Source organism: Malania oleifera, chromosome 7 (assembly GCF_029873635.1).
Source record: "Malania oleifera isolate guangnan ecotype guangnan chromosome 7, ASM2987363v1, whole genome shotgun sequence".
In the NCBI taxonomy this organism is placed as follows: domain Eukaryota; kingdom Viridiplantae; phylum Streptophyta; class Magnoliopsida; order Santalales; family Ximeniaceae; genus Malania; species Malania oleifera.
The window spans coordinates 80,346,586-80,365,653 of record NC_080423.1 but is presented as its reverse complement, the minus strand read 5'-3'; the positions used below and the strand labels follow the sequence as shown (position 1 = coordinate 80,365,653).

General features: G+C 37.4%; 1 protein-coding gene across 3 annotated transcripts in view; it reads left to right on the top strand.

The window, feature by feature from the left end:
- Nucleotides 1–8,200: 8,200 nt before the first annotated feature.
- LOC131160096 (uncharacterized) overlaps nucleotides 8,201–19,068 on the top strand; it is a 35,464-nt gene continuing 24,596 nt past the window's right edge. For 2 of the 3 annotated variants that reach the window (XR_009137927.1, XR_009137928.1), the window contains exons 1-4: nucleotides 8,218–8,506; nucleotides 15,502–16,238; nucleotides 16,567–17,515; nucleotides 17,754–17,897. Coding sequence is in view for 1 of the 3 variants with exons in the window: in XM_058115432.1 (XP_057971415.1) it covers nucleotides 15,632–16,238; nucleotides 16,567–17,438 (1,479 nt within the window). In the remaining 2 variants the exon portion in view is untranslated. Of the gene's footprint in view, nucleotides 8,507–15,501; nucleotides 16,239–16,566; nucleotides 18,007–19,068 lie in introns of those variants that run through there. The other variant, XM_058115432.1, reaches the window with a different exon arrangement.

Genomic DNA, 19,068 nt, shown 5'->3' with positions numbered 1-19,068 from the left:
ATACTTACTGGAAAATTCTAAAGTACCCTTCTGTATCTAATCACAGATCCCATCGGCGTCCCCACAGACAATTCTATATCTAATGGTTGTGTCTCTATCCCCGCTATCTTCACATACCCCGTCGATATGAAAGAGTGGGTAGCACCTGTATCAAACAAGACAATCATTCTATATGGTAAGGCAGTAAGAGTACCTGTGACAACGTCTCCAGGCGTCTTAGCATCTCCTGGTGTCAACGCATAGACCCTCGCCGGCGCAGTGCTCCTCTGCTGACCACCGCGAGGCGCCTGATATCCACCTCGAAATGGTCTGGAAGCCTGTGCATAATTCGATAGCATATGACATGATCGAGCCATATGATCGGGTCTTCCACAGTGATAGCAAACATTCTCCTCAAATCGACATTCACCCGGGTGTCTTCGGCCACACCTGGCACAAGTGGCGAGAGGCTGACTGCTCTGGAATCCCCTGTGCTTTACCATCTGTCTCTGGCCTCCACCAGATCTACCTCCTCTCCAAGGGCTTTGGCTGGGACCCGCCTGATAACTCGAGGGTGCAGCCCTCTTCTTCTGACTTTGTGCCTCCGTCTCTCTAGATAGACTCTTCTCCGCGATAGTGGCCCTGTCAACCAACTCTGAGAAATCCTGGTCCTCAGTACCGCCACCTGCCTGTAAATATCCCGCCTCAAATTTATCTCAAACATTCTAGCCTTCTTTGCTTCATTTGGGACAATATAAGGGCAGAAGAGAGAAAGCTCAATAAATCTCACCGCATACTGTGAAACAGTCAACGATCCCTGGTACAAACTCAGGAACTCCTGCACTCGAGCATCTCTAATTGAAGCAGGATAATATCTATCAAAGAACATGTCCCTGAATTGGGCCTAGGTCATTTGCACTGGTATAGCTCTCTGCTCCTCAAACAATCTGGTAGCTGCCCACCATCTCTCAGCCTGCCCTGCCAGCCTATACGTAGCGTACATAACTCTCTGCTCATCAGTGCAATGAAGTACTGTCAGAATCTTCTCCATCTCCTACACCTAGTTCTCTGCAACTGCAAGACCAGCCGCCCCAAAGAAAGCTAGCGGATTCATCTTTATAAATTTCTTAATGGTACATCCCTGAGCTGAGGATGGACCTCCCTGCTCTCTAGAGCTCCACGCTATCTTAGCCATAACTTGTTGAGTTACACTGCATAGCATAGCATCTGAATCCCCACCAACTGCGCCAGAAGGACCCGCTCCATCATTCCCACTAGCGTGAGTACTATTGTCCCCTGGGTCCATCCTGTAAAAATATAGAACACCGTTTCAAAATTCTATCTTTCTACAAACCAAACTTACTTAACTAAAACTCCAAATCCTCTATTAACTATCCTTTCTACTCCTAATCCCAAAATCCACTCTTGCAACCTAAACACATGACTCGTCGACAGTTTACTATAGTTTTCCTGAAATCGTCACTCCAGGAAAAGCACAAAAACAATCACGAAATCCTGTATCCAGACCACAGAACAAAACCTCAACTCTTTTCCTATATTCTGGTATTGTCTTCCGCTGCACTCTAGAGTCTACAGAATCTAGCAACCTAGGCTCTGATACCAAATTGTAACGACCTCAAAATTCTTATCATTTTTTTTTATATAAATACAATAAACATTCCTACGTAGCGGAAACACAAATCATGAAACCATTTGTACATAAACTGTACAATACCAGAATCCAGAATATGCAAACTATGCAAAAATATCCCTCCAGTGTCATCTACTCAAAAAGATATACAACTCTGACAAAAACTCACCTTATAACTAGGGTGATCTAACTACTTTCTATCTGCTCGCCTGATCTGCTCGCCTAGCTGGCTCACCTGAAAATGGTAAAATAATGGGGTGAGTCGACGCTCAGTAAGTGAAAATATGCTATTACTAGTGTGTGGCAACTAAGTTATAAGTACTTTAAAATATAGCAACTGAATTGTAATGCAACAATCTGTAAAACATATCTTTCATGCATATCTATCTTTCTCAATTTAAAATATACTATAATGTTCGTATTTTCTACTTTTCATACTAATAATATCATACTATACTCATCATAAACTGTAATACTTTATACATATACATATCTGTGCTTATTCCTTGGGACTCTGTACGTCATGATTTGACCCCTCATGACAGGGTTGTGCGGCCCGTAGGCAAGACTCCATCGGGTCGGCCCTCCAGATGAGTCAATATACTTTACACTACCCCAGCCCGGCCAAACGGCATACTCTCCTAGGCGCGGGACTGGCTACTACCTCGTCAAACCGGCCCCCTCAACCCAGTGAACTGGGGAGCTGCAAACTTTCCGAGCACGGCTGACGGTACCCACATACTATCTAAGATATGTGGTTGCACTCTATCTGTATTTAGCAACGGTACCATGCTCTGTAATCTATATCTGTATGTAATCTTTCCACAGGGATCTGATACTATGTACATATATATATATACTCTTTTACTGTTTTCGTCATATTTCCAAAATTACCATAACTCTATCTTTTGGTACTATATATACTGAAATCTCTGTATACTGTATTCCGTAGCATCTCGATGCTACCTATTTATATATATATATATATATATATATATCTGTCTGTATCTTTGTCTATAAACTCTGTCTGTATACTTTGTACGTTATGGTAATAGGAAAACATGACATTCTGTAACTCTGCATTACTGTTCTATATAAAGCTGTAATATGAATACTTATCTGAGTAACTATATACATGTATCAGTATAAAACTGTGATATAAATACTGATTTGAGTAACTGTATACATGTATCTGTATATATGTATATATATCTGTTTCATGAACTATTTATATAAAAACTGTATATGCATGTACATTTCTCTGTGAATATAAATCTATATCTGTATAATCTCATATGTTGGAAAACTATATCAAATGTATATACGATTTATATCTTTGTATTCAGTATAGTATGATATTTCATAAAACTGTATAAATTCCTTCTTCACATAAAAGTCTACTTAGGCCACACCAACATTTATGCTCATTTTCTATAAAAGATGTATAATAAACTGGCATGAAAATATGTTTATGAAAACTCTATAACCTCTATAAAACTCCTAACATAGCATATTTCCCTTACCTCAACTTTGAAAAGCCCCTACAAAATTTTGGCTCTATACCCACAGGGTTCCTATCTCAACATCCTGAAAACATAATCTCCTGGAACAAAATATCAGTATTTTCTAGCCTACATCATTTCCTATAACTGTTAGGAAGCCAAAAACTGAATAAAATACCTTACCCTGAATTTGGGATGAGATCCAACTTTGTTTTCCCGACGATCCGCTCCGACAGATTTGTGGAGAACTCTGCTAGGAGCGTCGTGGTAGCTTCGGATCGTCAATCCGGCGACCGGTGGGGCCGGAAATGAAGAGAGAAGGGAGAGAGAGTCGTAGGAGAGAGAGAGAGAGAGAGAGAGAGAGAGAGAGAGAGAGAGAGAGAGAGAGAGAGAGAGAGAGAGAGAGAGAGAGGCACGGTGAAAATGAGAAATATCCCGTTTTTCCACTATTTATATTGGCAGGTTTGTCGACGAGACACTTCACTTCATCGACGAATCCTTCAATAAATTCGTCGATGAAACCTTGTGTTCATCGATGAAATTCATATCAGCCCTAACCGCCTCTCTGTACTTTCTCGTCGACGAAGCCTTATGTTCGTCAACGAAATCCTTAAAGCCTTCATCGATGAAACCCTGTGTTCGTCGACGAAACTTGGCAGCTTCCCTTATATTTTTGCTTTCATTTCTCTCTCTCTTAATATTCAAATATCATTATTTTTCCGGGTCATTACAGGATGTGTTTATATAGAAATGATGAAATGTGATATACATAGAGAGGTTTTATACAAAAATAATGAAATGTGATTACATACATGTAGATATGATGATAACTATACAGATATGATGAGATATAAAAACATGATGAAATATGAATGCAGAAATGTGGAAATGAGAACCCTGATTGACCAGAATTATACTGAGAGCACGGTACCGTTGTTAGCATAAGTGTTAGTGCAACCACACGTCTAGGATAGAGTGTGGCGAGACAGTTAATCGGGCCTTTGGAGGGATGTTAATCGCTCTTGGGTCCAAATCAGGTTGCGGTGGGTCAATCGTACTACAGACAAGTTTATTTTTGATCTAACCTGGTAGGCCAACCACGCTTAGGTCTCGCCTACGGGTCGCACAACCCGGTCATGTGGGGTGAATACATAACAATGTGGTATGAATATCCTTAGGATGGTTTCTTATTACAGACACGATAATTGTATGTTACAATATGATGAACAGTCATGAGTTATAGACGCATTGTGCTATATGCTGGTGGATACTCATAGGCTAGAATGTGATTATCAGAAAATGAAAGCTTATGAAAACATGTTGATCTATGATTCTGAGAAAAGAAAGCTTATGAAACTATGTTTGTATATATGATTATGAGTACAAATCTGTATGTTCTTCCCAGTTGATATAATTATTTAAATGAATGTGTTATGATATAACAAAACTCATGTTGCCACACACTGTCAATAATTTATTCCATTTTACTGAGAGGTGTCTCATCCAAAATTTAAACATTTTAGGAAATTAGGACAGACAAGCAGAAAGAGCTCCGAGGTAGAGGATATCTCATTACCCTAGTATATAAGGTAAGTGTTTAGAGTTGGGGTTATGTTTTGTATAACCCCTAGAGTATTTTGTGAATTTTTGGGGTAGTATATGTATATGTATCGAGGTTATAGCACTCTGGTATTGTATATGGGACTTAGACACTTTATGTATTCCGCTGCTTGGATTGTATGTATTGATGGATAGACCAGCCGGTACCCCACTTCGGGTCGGGTTATGTTGATATATGGTATCAGGGATATTTGATAAATAATTGATTATTAATGTTTATTATATAAAAAAAAAGGTAGAAAAATCAGGTTGTCACGCAAAATGCTCATATGATGAGCACAACTCATGATGCAACCAGAGTGAGCACAACTAACCAAAATATAGTCCATCTAATGAACACAACTCATAATACCCAAAAGTGCCAATCCAATGAGCACAACTTATGAGGCAACTAGAGGTTAGAACAACCCACAAAAATATGGCCCATTTGATGAGCACAACTCATGAGGTTCAAAAATGTCCATCTGATGAGCACAACCCATTAGGAAACCAAAGGCAAGCACAAACCACCAAAATATGACCTATTTGATGAGAACAAATAATGAGACTCACAAATGCCCATTTGATGAGCATAACTCATGAGGCAATCAAAAGCAAGCACTACTAACCAAAATATAACCTATTTGATGAGCATAACTCATGGGCCCAAAAATGTCCATCAAATGAGCAAAAATCATAAGGCAACTAGAGGCAAACATTGCTTATAAAATATGGTTCACCTAATAAGCATAGCTTGTGAGGTAACAAGAGGTGAGCACTACTCATCAAAGCCCATCTAATAAGCACAACTCATGTGAACCAAAATGTCCATTTGATGAGCACAACTCATAAGGCAACTAGGGGTGAGCACTGCTCACCAAAATATGATCCACCTAATGAGCACAACTCGTGAGGCAACAAAAGACGAACACAAGCTTACCAAAATATGGCTTATCTGATAAACACGACCCATAAGGCTAATAAAATGCATAGCAAATAAAAGAATTGCTTAGTAGATAAAATAACTGCTCAGCAGATAGAGTCTACTCTGTCAAATAACTACTCAATAAATAAAAAAGCTGCTTAGCAGGTAGAATTTGTTCGCCCAAAGAATTGTTCAACAGATAAAATCCACTTAGTCAAAGAACTGCTCAGGAGACAAAAAAGCTGCTCAACAGATAGAATATGTGTAGTTAAAGAAATGCTGAGCATATAGAATCTTCTCGGTCAAAGAACTACTTAGTAGATTAAAGATCTACTTAACAAATATAATATGCTCAATCAAATAACTGTACAACAGATATAATCTGCATGATCAAATAACTATTTAGCAAATAAAAAAGTTGCTCAGTAGATAAAATCTACTCAGATAAAGAACTACTGAGTAGAAAAAATCATTGATTTATCCAAAAGGTTGTTCAGATAAAAAAAGGTATGATTGCTAAACCAAGAACCAATTGGCAAACATGACCTCTTTACTTTATTTTTAAATATATAATATATAATATACATGTATATTACAAGGATTGACTCAAAACCTAAATTGGTGGCTTGAATGAGCCATTATAACAATAGAATGGCTCAAATTGAGCCACATTTATTCATGTCGAAGCAACAACTCGGTAGAATGGCTTAGATTAAGCCGCATTCACTTACATGGGCTTAGCAACTGAACCAAATGGCTTGGATTGAGCCATATTCATTCTTGCTAGCTTGATAGCTCAACAAATTGACTCAGATTGAGTCTCCTTAACTCATATAGGCTTGACAACCCATATAACGGTTCTAATTGAGCCACATCCAGAGGATATCAACTTAGTCGCTCAGATTGAGTCACATCAATTCCTACCAACTTAGCAGCCTATATAATGGCTCGATTTGAGACATCTCCACCAAATGCGACTTGCTTGTGCCCAAAGTTAACTCATGACCTTTAAATTTAGGTTTGGATTGGGCGCTACCAAAAAGTTAGCTTGGGACTCCTTTAACAACTTGATACTTATTTGCTGGCTTGCTTTTTCACATGATTCAATTGAGTCATTTTTTTGAAGAATATTTGTTTGAATTTTTTGACTCCAATGAAATTGGATTAAGTGAATAATATGGACTACTCTCAAGCTAAAGAAAGTAATTTTAAAGCTCAAAAGTGAGGGGGAGGCAGCAATATAACACAAAATGATCCCAATGTTGGCTTACAAAAAAAACTAAAAGACAAAGAATCCGCATTGAGAAACCAAACGAGTTTAATGACAACAAATATGACATCTAAATCAATTCAACCCAATAAATATCCACAAGTCAAGCATAACTCCCATAGTCTCAATAACTTCTCATTTATGAAGGAATCAATAAGGGTATCCCTTGAATGCCTATAATAAGGATTTCATAAGAAAGTCAAGGTATCTCATTCTTAAGGGATTCCATAAGAAATGTCAAGGTATCTCATTCTTACCTATACTTTTACTATTGTAAATATTCAATCCTTTCATATTCCTCCTAATTTAGATATTGAAATAATCCCTCGAAATACACCCCGAGCCCTCCAAACCTCCTTTTCTTAATTCTTAATAAAAGGTTGAGGTTATGGTCAATCTGGTGAACCCATTCAATTTTTGGCTGCAACACTATTATATTTTATAAATTTTTTGTCTCACACATTATTTTCTCTTATGTCATTTATTGTTCTTTAAGGAAAATTGCCATCTAACCTAATTTACTCAATAATTAAACTAACCCAAACCTAGCTTAATGGTATAATTGACAATTTGACAAGAATATCACGAAACTAATAAAGTTGAGTCAATTAAAATGTTGAGCTTTAATAAGACTCATATTGACCCATGAATAGCCTTCCTAAATTTATGACAATAGTTTTTTAGGGGCTGTGTTGGTATCAGTGTTATAAATTAGAGAAATAAAAATCAGAAATGAGAACTAAAAACTAGAAACGAACAACTTGTTTGGTTCACATTTATAAAACTAATACAAATTAAAAACTTAATTAAAAAGATGTTCATTTTCATCTTTAAATCAAAATGTTATAAAACTATGATTAAAATAATAAAATTACTAATAATACATTTTAAAAAATTACTATAATAGAAATAAAAATTTATTATAATTATTTTATGTAATTGTTTTACTTTTAAAATTTATGTTACAATAAAAATATTATTAGACATGACAATTGAAAAATAGTAAAAGCATTTTATAATTAGTTCTATTATTATTTTTTAAAATTTACATTTATATTTTAACTATATTTAAATTTATATGATCATTTAATTTAATTTAAAAGTATATAAAATGAATAATTTAATTAAAAAATTATTTCTAAATATTAAAATTTCTGACATTAGGTTGTCAAAATAATTGAAAATTATATAATTTAATATTTAGTTTTTGACGAACAATCAAAAATTGATAATATATATTTTTACTATAAAGAAATAGAAATAGGAAATAGAAAGGAGCAAACATAGCAAACTCACCCTTATTTTAAGACATTAGCGGCTTAGCCCTTCAATTACCAATTACCATTCGTCCAACGCAAGAAGCCCCCAGCGGAAATCCGCAATACTCGCTGGCGATTCTTCTTCCTCAGTCAGCGGACTTCTGTGAGGCAGTGCGTGCGAGGTGTTGCTTAATAGGCCGCCGAAGCCTCCGGACGCAGTCCCAGTTAATGTCAGAAGCCCTCTCTGACCTTTCTCTCGAATTCTTTCGGCCTTTCTCACCTCTCCCGCCTCACCACTCACCGACTGCTCTGTCTTCTCTTGTATGTCCCGGCAGCTTCCCCTTTACTTTATTTATTTACTGCTAACCATGGCTGCCTGATGAGTTCTAACTATGGGTCTTTGAGTGATTGCTGCTCTCTTTTTCCCCTATTTTTTAGATTTTATTTTATTTTTTTGTTCTTTGTTGATTTGAGTGATATTTGATTGCTGTCAGTGCTGTATCTGATGTGTTTATTTTCCCCATTTTAAATGTGCACGAGTTATGCCTGCGTTTCATCTTAAATTTATTCTGTATAAACAATTTTCTTCCAAAAGTAAAATCATGCCTTAATATATATATATATATATATATATATATATTTAAAAAATGATTGGTTGATGTATCTCTTCTTTGTTGTATCCTAGTGTTTTGAAAATTGCTTTATCACTGTGTTGGAATCATGTTGTATTTGTGTTATGTGCGGGTATTAGTGCTTCTCAGTAGTAGTCACCTTGACTAAAGACTGAACAATGCGGTATGCAACAATAAATTTTTAGCAAATAAGTTAAAGTAACCAGGTTTGAATAATTAATGGCATTTCAATGAATAGTAAACTCATTGTGATTGTTTAATTAAAAAGACCAAATATCACCAACTTTTTGTTCCCATATTTATCATATATGCAAGCAAAAAAAAAAGAGGAACAATGAACAAATTAAATATGAGAGCAATTGATTAATACTGTTGTAAAAATTAAGCTAAAACAAGGATGCGAACAATACAATGAAGAGACTTATTGGTTGAGGTGTTCATAACACTGCCCTTGGGGTAGACTTTGCCCCTCTTAACATTGTTCAAAAAGTTTATTGGTGTCCACGCCCAGGATTCAACAAACCTTGTTTGAAGATGTGCATTTGCCAATTGGGGACCATGAACGATATCATCTTGGTTAGCCCAGATATAGAAGATGTTACGCAGTACAGTAACAATAGCAGGAAAAATCACATTAGATGAATATTGCAACAATGATCACAAAGAAGGAACATGAAAGAGATTTTCTCTTTCAAAGAGGAGAAAAGACTCATAGGGGAAAAGAAATGAGTAGGACCCTATATTAATAAATATCTAGCCTAACAATATACATAGACCATAAAAAATAGTCAGAAGAAAAGGCTACAACAATAATGTGGATATCAAGGTATTAGATATTTGGAAGATTTTTAAATCTGTCAATAAAACTAATTAAATCTTTTAAATAATTGTTAGTGGAAAAGGTCAAATGACTAAGGGACAAAATAGTAAAATTGAGCCCAAGTAGGGAATGGTTTGGTTAAACGTTTTTGGATCAAGTTCTCCACAAATGTATGGTCCTTGCTTGCCTTGTGCGTGTGTGGGGGATTATGGCCGTTCACTTGTTCACAAGGCCCTAAAAAATACCCCCAAATAAAAAGAGCTTTCAAACTTTCTAAATAATGAATGTGGTACAAAATACTAACCAAGAAAGAAGAGAAACATCAAAGGCTTTTGAAATACCTTTATGCAAAATAAAATGCCAACAATACCTTACTATTTATAAAGACTAATAATGTTTGGGTTAACCGATCATAATGTAATATATTGTATCTGGTGCCTTTTGGGCTATGAATCAGACCTAGGAAGATAAACCACAAAAAATATGGTGAGACATTAAGTTTCTATGAACCATAATTCTTATTGTAAGTAAAGCAAGTTTATCATCTTCATTACAATCTTAAGCTGAACTATTCAATGCGAATTGACACAAATAGGCAATGTGCCTTGCCTAGAATTTATGGGTGTTCTAACAATAATGCCTAAGGTCATATAAAAGCAGGTCCACTCCACACTCATATAGGTGAAACAATAAATTTTGTGCATTGCAGTTAAGCACACCACCTAGAAGGGTCATGGAATTTGTTAAGAATTTAAGAGCAAGAGCTCAATCTCACTTTGCAGTCGTACACTATTTTCACGAGCCAAGCTTGTTCTGGGCATTATGCTTGCCTATGACTACTTGCCTTGTGTACATTGGATGGTTTACCATAATGTAATAGTAGTGTAGGCTTTCTTCATTGAGTATGTTCATGCCTTAGTGTAAAGTGGGAGTATGACTCCTTGATTAGTTTTATGTTTCCTATTCTTAGAGCCATAATAGCATATAAAGCATTTTAGGGAGGGTGAGTGTTCATCAACCATGGTAAAAATCACTAACATTTGTAAACTTGTTTAGTGTATTTGCCTTCCTCTCTAAAGACACATTGCCTATAAATGTGTTATGAATTATGTTGCTTCATTGTTTACTATGTGATTGTCATTTGCATACATGACTTGCTTATTACTTATGCTCACTTTGCATTCGACGGTTGTGAATGTGTTATTATACTTACAACTAACTAGTTAGTAAGAGTGCTTACCTAGTGCCACATGACCCTTCACAAGGTATGAAGTATTCCGCCCGTGATAGTTGGTATGAGAGCTTGGTTAATTACTTTGTGAATTTGATTGCCTTCGCATTGTGGGATCATGCGAAGCATTGGTAAGAGACAATGCCAAACCAATATCGAAAGAATTGATGCGCTAGAGGGTGTAGACTAATACAACCAACAATGTGGCCATGGAGATGGGCAAACTTGCTGAGTGTGTTGATTTATTGGAAGGATCACGAAAACGTCAACATAGTTTAATTGTGGAAATGTTAGAGGATTTCCTAATAGAAGCTTTACTGATCTAGTTGGGGGATTTGAATGCCTAGATAAAAACTTGATGGTTCGTGCAATGGGAAATTCCAACTCTATGGGGATCTGTATGGAAAATGGAAGAACAAAGGAGCTAGAATTCGGAGATATGGGGTGCCTGTGATGCTAAAAAGTTTCTTATTTGCAATGGAGCAATATTTCTATGTGGTGACAACTGACTTACAGGAGGCGAAAGTATCTGTGGCTACTATCTACTTGACTAGTTGGGCTAAGCTGTTGTGGAGTACCAAGTACAATGAGATATAGAATGTACGGTGTGTAGTTGATTGTTGGGTAGACTTGAAGGGAAAACTCAAGCCCAATTCTTTCCTAAGAATGTTGAGTACGATGCTTAGAGCTAACTACGAGGCCTTAAACACATTGGTACAGTCAAGGAGTATGTGAAACAATTTTTTGCTTTGGTGTGGATATTTGGGACATGTTAGAGAATAACAAGCTGTTTTATTTCTTAGAAGGGTTGAAACCATTGTCTAACAATTTAAGACTTGCCTATTGCATAGGTTGTCACGAGACACTTGACTAACTACGATGGAGAGAGTACCTTAATGTCCAAAGAGAATGGCATGGGTGGAAACAACGGAAAGTCTTTTAAGAAGGGCAAACCCAAAAATGGGGTAGTCGAAACCATGGTGCCAACTTCAAAGGAAGCTTTGTTATCTCAATCTTTGAACATGTCTAGTGTTAAGGGTAAGTTGACATGCTTCTTATGTCAAACCCCTAATAGAGTTGTTGATTGCCCTTACAAGTCGTCACTCGATGCCTTGTAAGCTTCCATGCAGAAGCGGCACAAGGAGATAATGAGGATGAGGAAATTCCAAGAATGGGTGCGATGTAGTTACTCAACGCGTTGGAAAGGCAAAAAAAAGATTCAAAAGTTACTGAAGCAAAAAGATTAATTTTTGTAGATCTGTGAATCAATGGAATAGCACCTGTGATATGGAGGATTCAAGACTCATGAAAGCAGTTAACTTCGAAACTCAACCTATGTTGGGAGTAGCCAAGTAACTAACTGTGAAGCTTGGACAATGGCGGGGCATGCAAGTTTCTCAGCCATGTTAATGTTTGATTTCCAAGTGATACTTGGAATGAATTCTTGAGGGAGACTAAGGCAGTCCCTATGCCATTTGCTGGATCGCTTTGTATAATGATGCAAGCCGTTGCAAAAAAAAAAAAAAGGGATGACAAGAAGTTATTCTCAGTAATGCAACTCAGGAAGTGTTTGAGGAGGGGGCAAACAAACATATCTCGCCACATTGGGGTGAAAGAAGAGGTAGGCCAAGAGTAGATGCTTATTGCCACCCAACATGTGTTGGGTGAATACAAAGTTGTGATGCTAGACAAATTACCTCATAACTTGCCTCCATGACAGGGCGGACAAACCAAGTCATAGATGCACTGAAAAAGAAGACCAAGCTTGCGAATTTACAAATGGTTACGTGCTTAGTAAGTATGGTTACTACTACACTATGGGACCTTATTAATGAGAACCTTGACAAAGATCCAGTTGCCCAAAACCTCATGAAGCTAGTGGAAGAAGGCAAGGTGCGTCATTTTTGGTTAGAAGATGATTGTTAATAACATGTAGGAGCCAACTCTTTGTGCCTTGAGCTAGTGATCAAAGGAAGATACTACTAAGAGATGTCATGACACCATGTGGGCAGGCCATCTAGGATGGCATCACACTTTGGCATTGTTGAAGTAGAGGTACTACTGGCCACACATATGTGATGAGGTGGTCAAGTATACCCAAACTTGTCTCACCTGCTAGCAAGACAGGGTGGAGCTGAAGAAGATTGTAGGGCTGTTGAATCCTTTACAAGGACCAATGGAAAGGTGGGAGAGAGTCTCACTTGACTTCTTCACTAGCCTACACAGAGTTGGAGACACAAGGTTTGTACTTGTGGTTATAGACAGGTTTTTGAAGCATGGTACTTTCATACTCGCACCAAAGTATTATTTGATAGAGGAGTCACAATTATTTTTCAAACGCATTGTGAAATATTGGATTATTGACCAAGACATTGTCGATGTCTTGGACCGAGACTTCAGATTCACAAACAACTTCTGGATAGAACTTTTTAGAATCTTTAGTTCATAACTTAATATGTCTTCGAGGTACTACCCATAGATAGATAGACAAATAAAGAGATTTAACAGGCTATTAGAGGAGTATTTGTGCCATTTGGTCACCACTAACTAGAAGAATTTGGTGCAACTACTCAACGTGGTTCAGCTCTGTTTCAATGCCCACAAAGGCTCAACAACCAACGATAGTCCTTTTAAGCTTGTAACAAGTCAGCAGCCACTATTACCTCACATGTTGGACAAGTTGTATGGAGGAAAGAGTTCAATAGCATATATCTTCACCAAATAATGAAGACAGAACACAGGGATCACCCAATTTTATGTGGAGGAAGCTTCAAAGCAGATGAAGAAGCGGCTAGATCAGGGGAGAAGACCATTCCACTTCAATGTGGGTGACTTAGTGCTTGTTAAGTTCCATCTATAATAGGTTAAGTCACTATGAGGTCGAGATAGGGAACTACTTCGCAAATATGAAGGAACAGTCCCCATCTTGGGTAAAGTCAGGAAGGCCTCTTACTAGATTGATCCTCCGGTTTGGATGAAGGTGCACGACTGTACTTTATGTTTCACATCAGCTGCCTCTAGCCATTAAATTATGGCACTAAAGATCCAAGTAGAAGATAGTCAACCAAAGCACCATTGAAGACAACATAACTTGACAGAAGAGAAGTTAAAGTCTTCCTTGCTAACAAAGAGTTCACATCATCAAGGAAGAAGCAGCACAAGTTCTTAGTGAAGTGGAAACACCTTGGGGGTGAGGAAATCAATTGATGTCAGCGGAAAAGACATGGAATCATTCATGGAAAAAGTTGAGAGTACTTAGCTTTTGAGTCTCGGAGGACGTCAACCGCATAAGTTGGGGAGAATGTCACTAGCCAAGTTTGTTCAAGGCATTATGTTTGCTTGTGACCACTTGCCTTGTGTATAGAAGATGGGTAACCATCATGTAAATAATAGTATAGGGTTTATTTGTTTGAGTGTGTTTATGCTTTAGTATTAAAATGGGAGTATGACTCCTCATTTAGTTTGACACTTTGATGTTTCCTAGTGCTACTGCTACAGCTAGAATAGCATATAAAGCTCTTTAAAGGAAGGGTGAGTGTTCGTCAATCATTGCAAAGCAAGCTAGCATTTGTAAACGTGGTTAGCCTACTTGCCTCCCTCTCTAAACACACGCTGCCTACGGGGGTGTTGTTAATGAATTATGTTGCTTCAATGTTTCCCACATGATGTCATTTGCTTACATAAATTTCTTACTGCTTCGCTTATTTTGCATTTGAATATTGTGAATGTGTTCTTGTGGTAAACTGTGGTGTACTTTGGCTGACCAGTTAAGCAAAAGTTCTTTAGCTAGTACCACACAGCACTTCGCAAGATGTGAAGTGTTCGGCCTATGACACTGGTTGCAGAATGTTGTTTATGGGCACCCATTTTTCCTTTCCCCTCAATCAGCATTCATGGAAAAACATTGCTTTAGATTCTTTTTACTTAAAAGCTGCAAACTAACTTCCAGGTAAGTTGTTAAATTTCCACTGTACCTAAAACTAGAAGCTTAAGCTATTAGGTGTTGGGGCAACTATGTATATAGCATTATAACACTCCCCTGCTGCCCTGCACATGCAGTTCGATTGCACGTGGATAGATAAACAAATGATAAATAACTCCCACCATTGGGATTAAGATAATTTTTAACCACCACATAAATGCGGGCAACACGACTAGAACCCAGGACCTCTTGACAATAATAGCTGTGATATCATATTAAATTTCCACTCTACCTAAAAACTTAAGCTATTAGTTTGTGGGCTAACAATGTATATCAAACCTTAACACTCCCTTCACACGTGCAGCCCAGTTGCATGTGGAGAGGAAAACAAACAATGAATAACTCTCATATTTAGCTACTCCAACCTTCATCCTCCAGTTTGTGTTTCTGCCTAAAATTATGAGGTGAACTGAAACTAAAGACCCACAAATTCTGAACCTACATTTTCAATCTAGAAACAAGTCCTATTCTCGGTCTGTTGTACTGCTGATTATTTATTGTTTAAATTAAATTGCCCTTGACATTGTCCAACTTTGTTCCACTAACTGTAAGGTTGCATCTACCATTCTCTGTGTTTTTTTTTTTTTTTTTCCCATCTCATGGGGTGGAATTTAAGGTTGATTTTTTATTATTACACATATATCTGTGCAGGATAATTACGACTTAATTGACTGAAGATGCCAGTTATTCTCATCATTCAAAATATCAGAAATTCTTAAATCACTCCTTGATTTTTCTTCCCGCTGGATAGTCTTTTGATCATTGATTTTCTGGTGATGCAATGGATGATGTGTCTTCAATGGAGCTCTGTGTACAAGAATATATTCTCCAGCCATTATTTGCCACTTCAAAATCATCTAAACTAGATGAAGCACTAAAGATTCTGATAGAAGTTTCCCGAACTGCTGATGGCCGCTTAGACCTTGCAGCCAATAATATCCTTTTCACGGCCCTTCAGCTCTGTCAATCTCTCTCTTATCCACCTGGTGGTCATCTTCTGTTATTGTCTTTAAAGTTCCTCAGGAACCTATGTGCGGGAGAAATAGCGAATCAGAACTCATTTATTGAACAAAATGGAGTAGAAACAGTTTCATCTATATTGGGTTCAATTGAATTTAGTTCTGATTTAGGTTATAGGATTATATGCATGGGTTTGCAGGTTCTGGGAAATGTTGTATTGGCTGGAAAAGAACACCAGCGTGCTGTTTGGCATCAATTTTTTCCAGAAGAATTTGCCAGAATTGCAAGAGTGCGAGGAAGGGAGGCTTGTGATACTTTATGCATGATTCTTTATACTTGTTGCGATGGAAACGGTGGACTGATTAGAGAGCTTTGTGGAGATAGAGGGCTGCATATTGTGGCAGAAATTGTGCAGATTGCTTCAGCAGGTAAAATTTTGGATTTTATTTTATATTCTGGTGTTTGAGTATAGGCCTTGGATCAATGGTAAGGTTGCCCCTTTGTGACCGGTTGGTCATGTTTTCAAGTCTAAGGAAACTGTTTCTTTGCATAAAATCAGGGGTAAGGCTGCGTACACTGTGATTACCCTCCCCCTAACTTTGCAAAGCAGGAAGACTTATGGCCTGGGGCTGCCCTTGGCATTCTCGTGTCATTTTTGGTTTCTTTCTCCATTTTATATTATTTATCTGTACCTAGACATAGTTTAAATTATCTATTCTATGAATCTTTTTTATTTTTTATTTTTTATTTTACCAGTTGGCATTGGAGAAGACTGGTTGAAGTTGCTTCTTACAAGAATCTGCCTTGAAGAATTTCACTTTCAGCCATTATTTTCTAAGTTAAGCCTATATAGGTTTGAGAAATCGGCTGATATCAAATGTGGAGATGATCATTTTGTGTCTGAACAATCATTTTTATTGAGCTTCCTATCAGAGATCTTGAATGGGTGGATTTGTGAGATCACTATTTCTAGTGATTTTGCACTGTGTGTTCTTGGAATATTCAAGAAAGCTGTTGAGGTTGTTAATTCTGTCCCAAGAAGCGAGTTTGGTCTCCCCACTGGTTCTACTGCAGTTGATGTTCTTGGATACTCACTCATCATTTTGAGGGATATTTGTGCTCAAGATGGTGCAGAGGGTGGTAAGGAGGAAATGGTGGACGTTGTTCACTCATTGATATGTGGAGGACTTTTAGAAATGCTTCTAGGTTTGCTTCGTGATCTTGAGCCTCCAGCCTTAATTAGGAAAGCCATCAAACAAGTTGAGAATCATGATGGAACTTCCTCCTATTCATCCAAGATATGTCCTTACAAAGGATTTCGTAGAGACATTGTAGCAGTCATTGGTAACTGTGCTTACCATAGGAAGCATGTACAAGATGAAATCAGACAGAAGAATGGGATTCTTTTGCTATTGCAACAGTGTGTTAACGATGAACATAACACATTCTTGAGGGAATGGGGCATTTGGTCAGTTAGAAATTTGTTGGAAGGGAATGCAGAAAACCAACGAATAGTAGCTGAATTGGAGCTTCAAGCGTCTGTTGATGTGCCTGAAATTGCTGGACTTGGTCTCCGAGTAGAGGTGGATCAGAGAACTCGACGTGCGAAGCTTGTAAATGCCTTATGAAGGTGTCCCAAGCGTAAAGAAGAATTTCTGGGTGAAACTGAATATATGATTAATGTTGATGTTGTCAGCAGGACCAGGTGCTTGAACTTCCTGCCTTTTTTCAATTACATTTTCTAGTCCTTGACCTGGCAAATTTTGCACAGCCCAGAATTACTTCAATCCTGTCCCTAATAATGGTGCTATTTCTTTGTTTTATTTCCCTAAATGATTGGCAAAAGAAAGATTGAAGCCTGTTAGAATGCTCCAAATCTACCTTGAATTCCTAAGTTTTTTTGCTCTTTTGACTTCTGGGAAATCTTTTGTGATATCTTGTAGGCTGACTGTATATCATGGATCTTGAAGTCTGACCGGAGTCAATATTTGAAGAATTGGGTAGATAAATACTTTTGTTCTCTTCATATCGGAGGGCCAGGGGCCATAGGGAATGTTGATACACAGCGGAGTTAATTTTGGGACATGGTATATTATTTTCCTTGTTTAATTGTATGTAATATAACTTGAACTGATTTCTAGAATTTCATGTGCATATTAAGTATATTTCAGCCAAACCCAATCTTTTTATGATTTATTGCCTAATTGCCTCAGTTTTGTTCTATTTTTCTTTTGTTTCTTGTTCTGAGTGGGAATAAGTTCTTGTAGGCTGTGTTTAGGTAGAGTATTTTTAGTAGGAATTTAAATTCCTTGTTTGGTTCTTCCAAGAAAAAATTACAGATATTTCAGAGGTTTTTAAGAGGTTCTATACGTCCATCTAAATTCCTTTAACAAATAATAAAAAAATTGATCTCATTTAACTAAACCATTTTAAGTAAGGTCTTCAAAATCCCTAGACCCTCCCAGCCTCTCTCTTGATTTATCGCTTCCCATCAAAGCGCCTTTGGAAGTTGGAACTCATCATCGCCTTTGACTTGGAGCTCTCTCTGTCTCTCTCCCCCTTCCTCCCTTCCTCCATGATTCGAAGTTACTGATCTATCTGTGTTAGAAATTATATGCCCAAAAGCCTTGTTTATTTAAGGAGTATTGCAGAAGCTATCCCTGTTTCAAGATGCCCTGATGCAGGACAGCATCGCAGGTTTGCTGCCTAGGAGGAATTAGAAGAAATTGAAGTGAGAAGGGAAGGGGAAGAAGGAAGAAGCAGATACACTTAGGGGAAAGAACACATGTTAACTATCAATTCAAGTTCAACAATAACTACCTCCTACATGGTTTCCACACACTATTTATAAGAAAGCCTATAATACAATAAATTACACATATACCGCTAAAGATTCATGAGATTTACAAACACAATACTAAAATACACAAATATTACAAACAATCCCCCAAAACACATAATCCTACTACAAGCTAACTAAACACATTCAAAAACGATTAATTAACTATGCACATATGGGTTTAGGACCCAATAATCCATTGATCCTATTCTTTGAAATAGGCCTCCAAATTGGGTCAGAATGTTCCATCCAAATAACCACTTCTCCTACATCATACCCTGTGTGGTTTTCCCCCATCTTTCACAGGCAGGGTTACATACTTGATATTGTTGTTAGCGTCACTGCCTTTGATTGATTTGTGTCTTTTTTCTGCTACAATGGATGATGATGCACAATTCATTAATGAGTAATCTTTATGT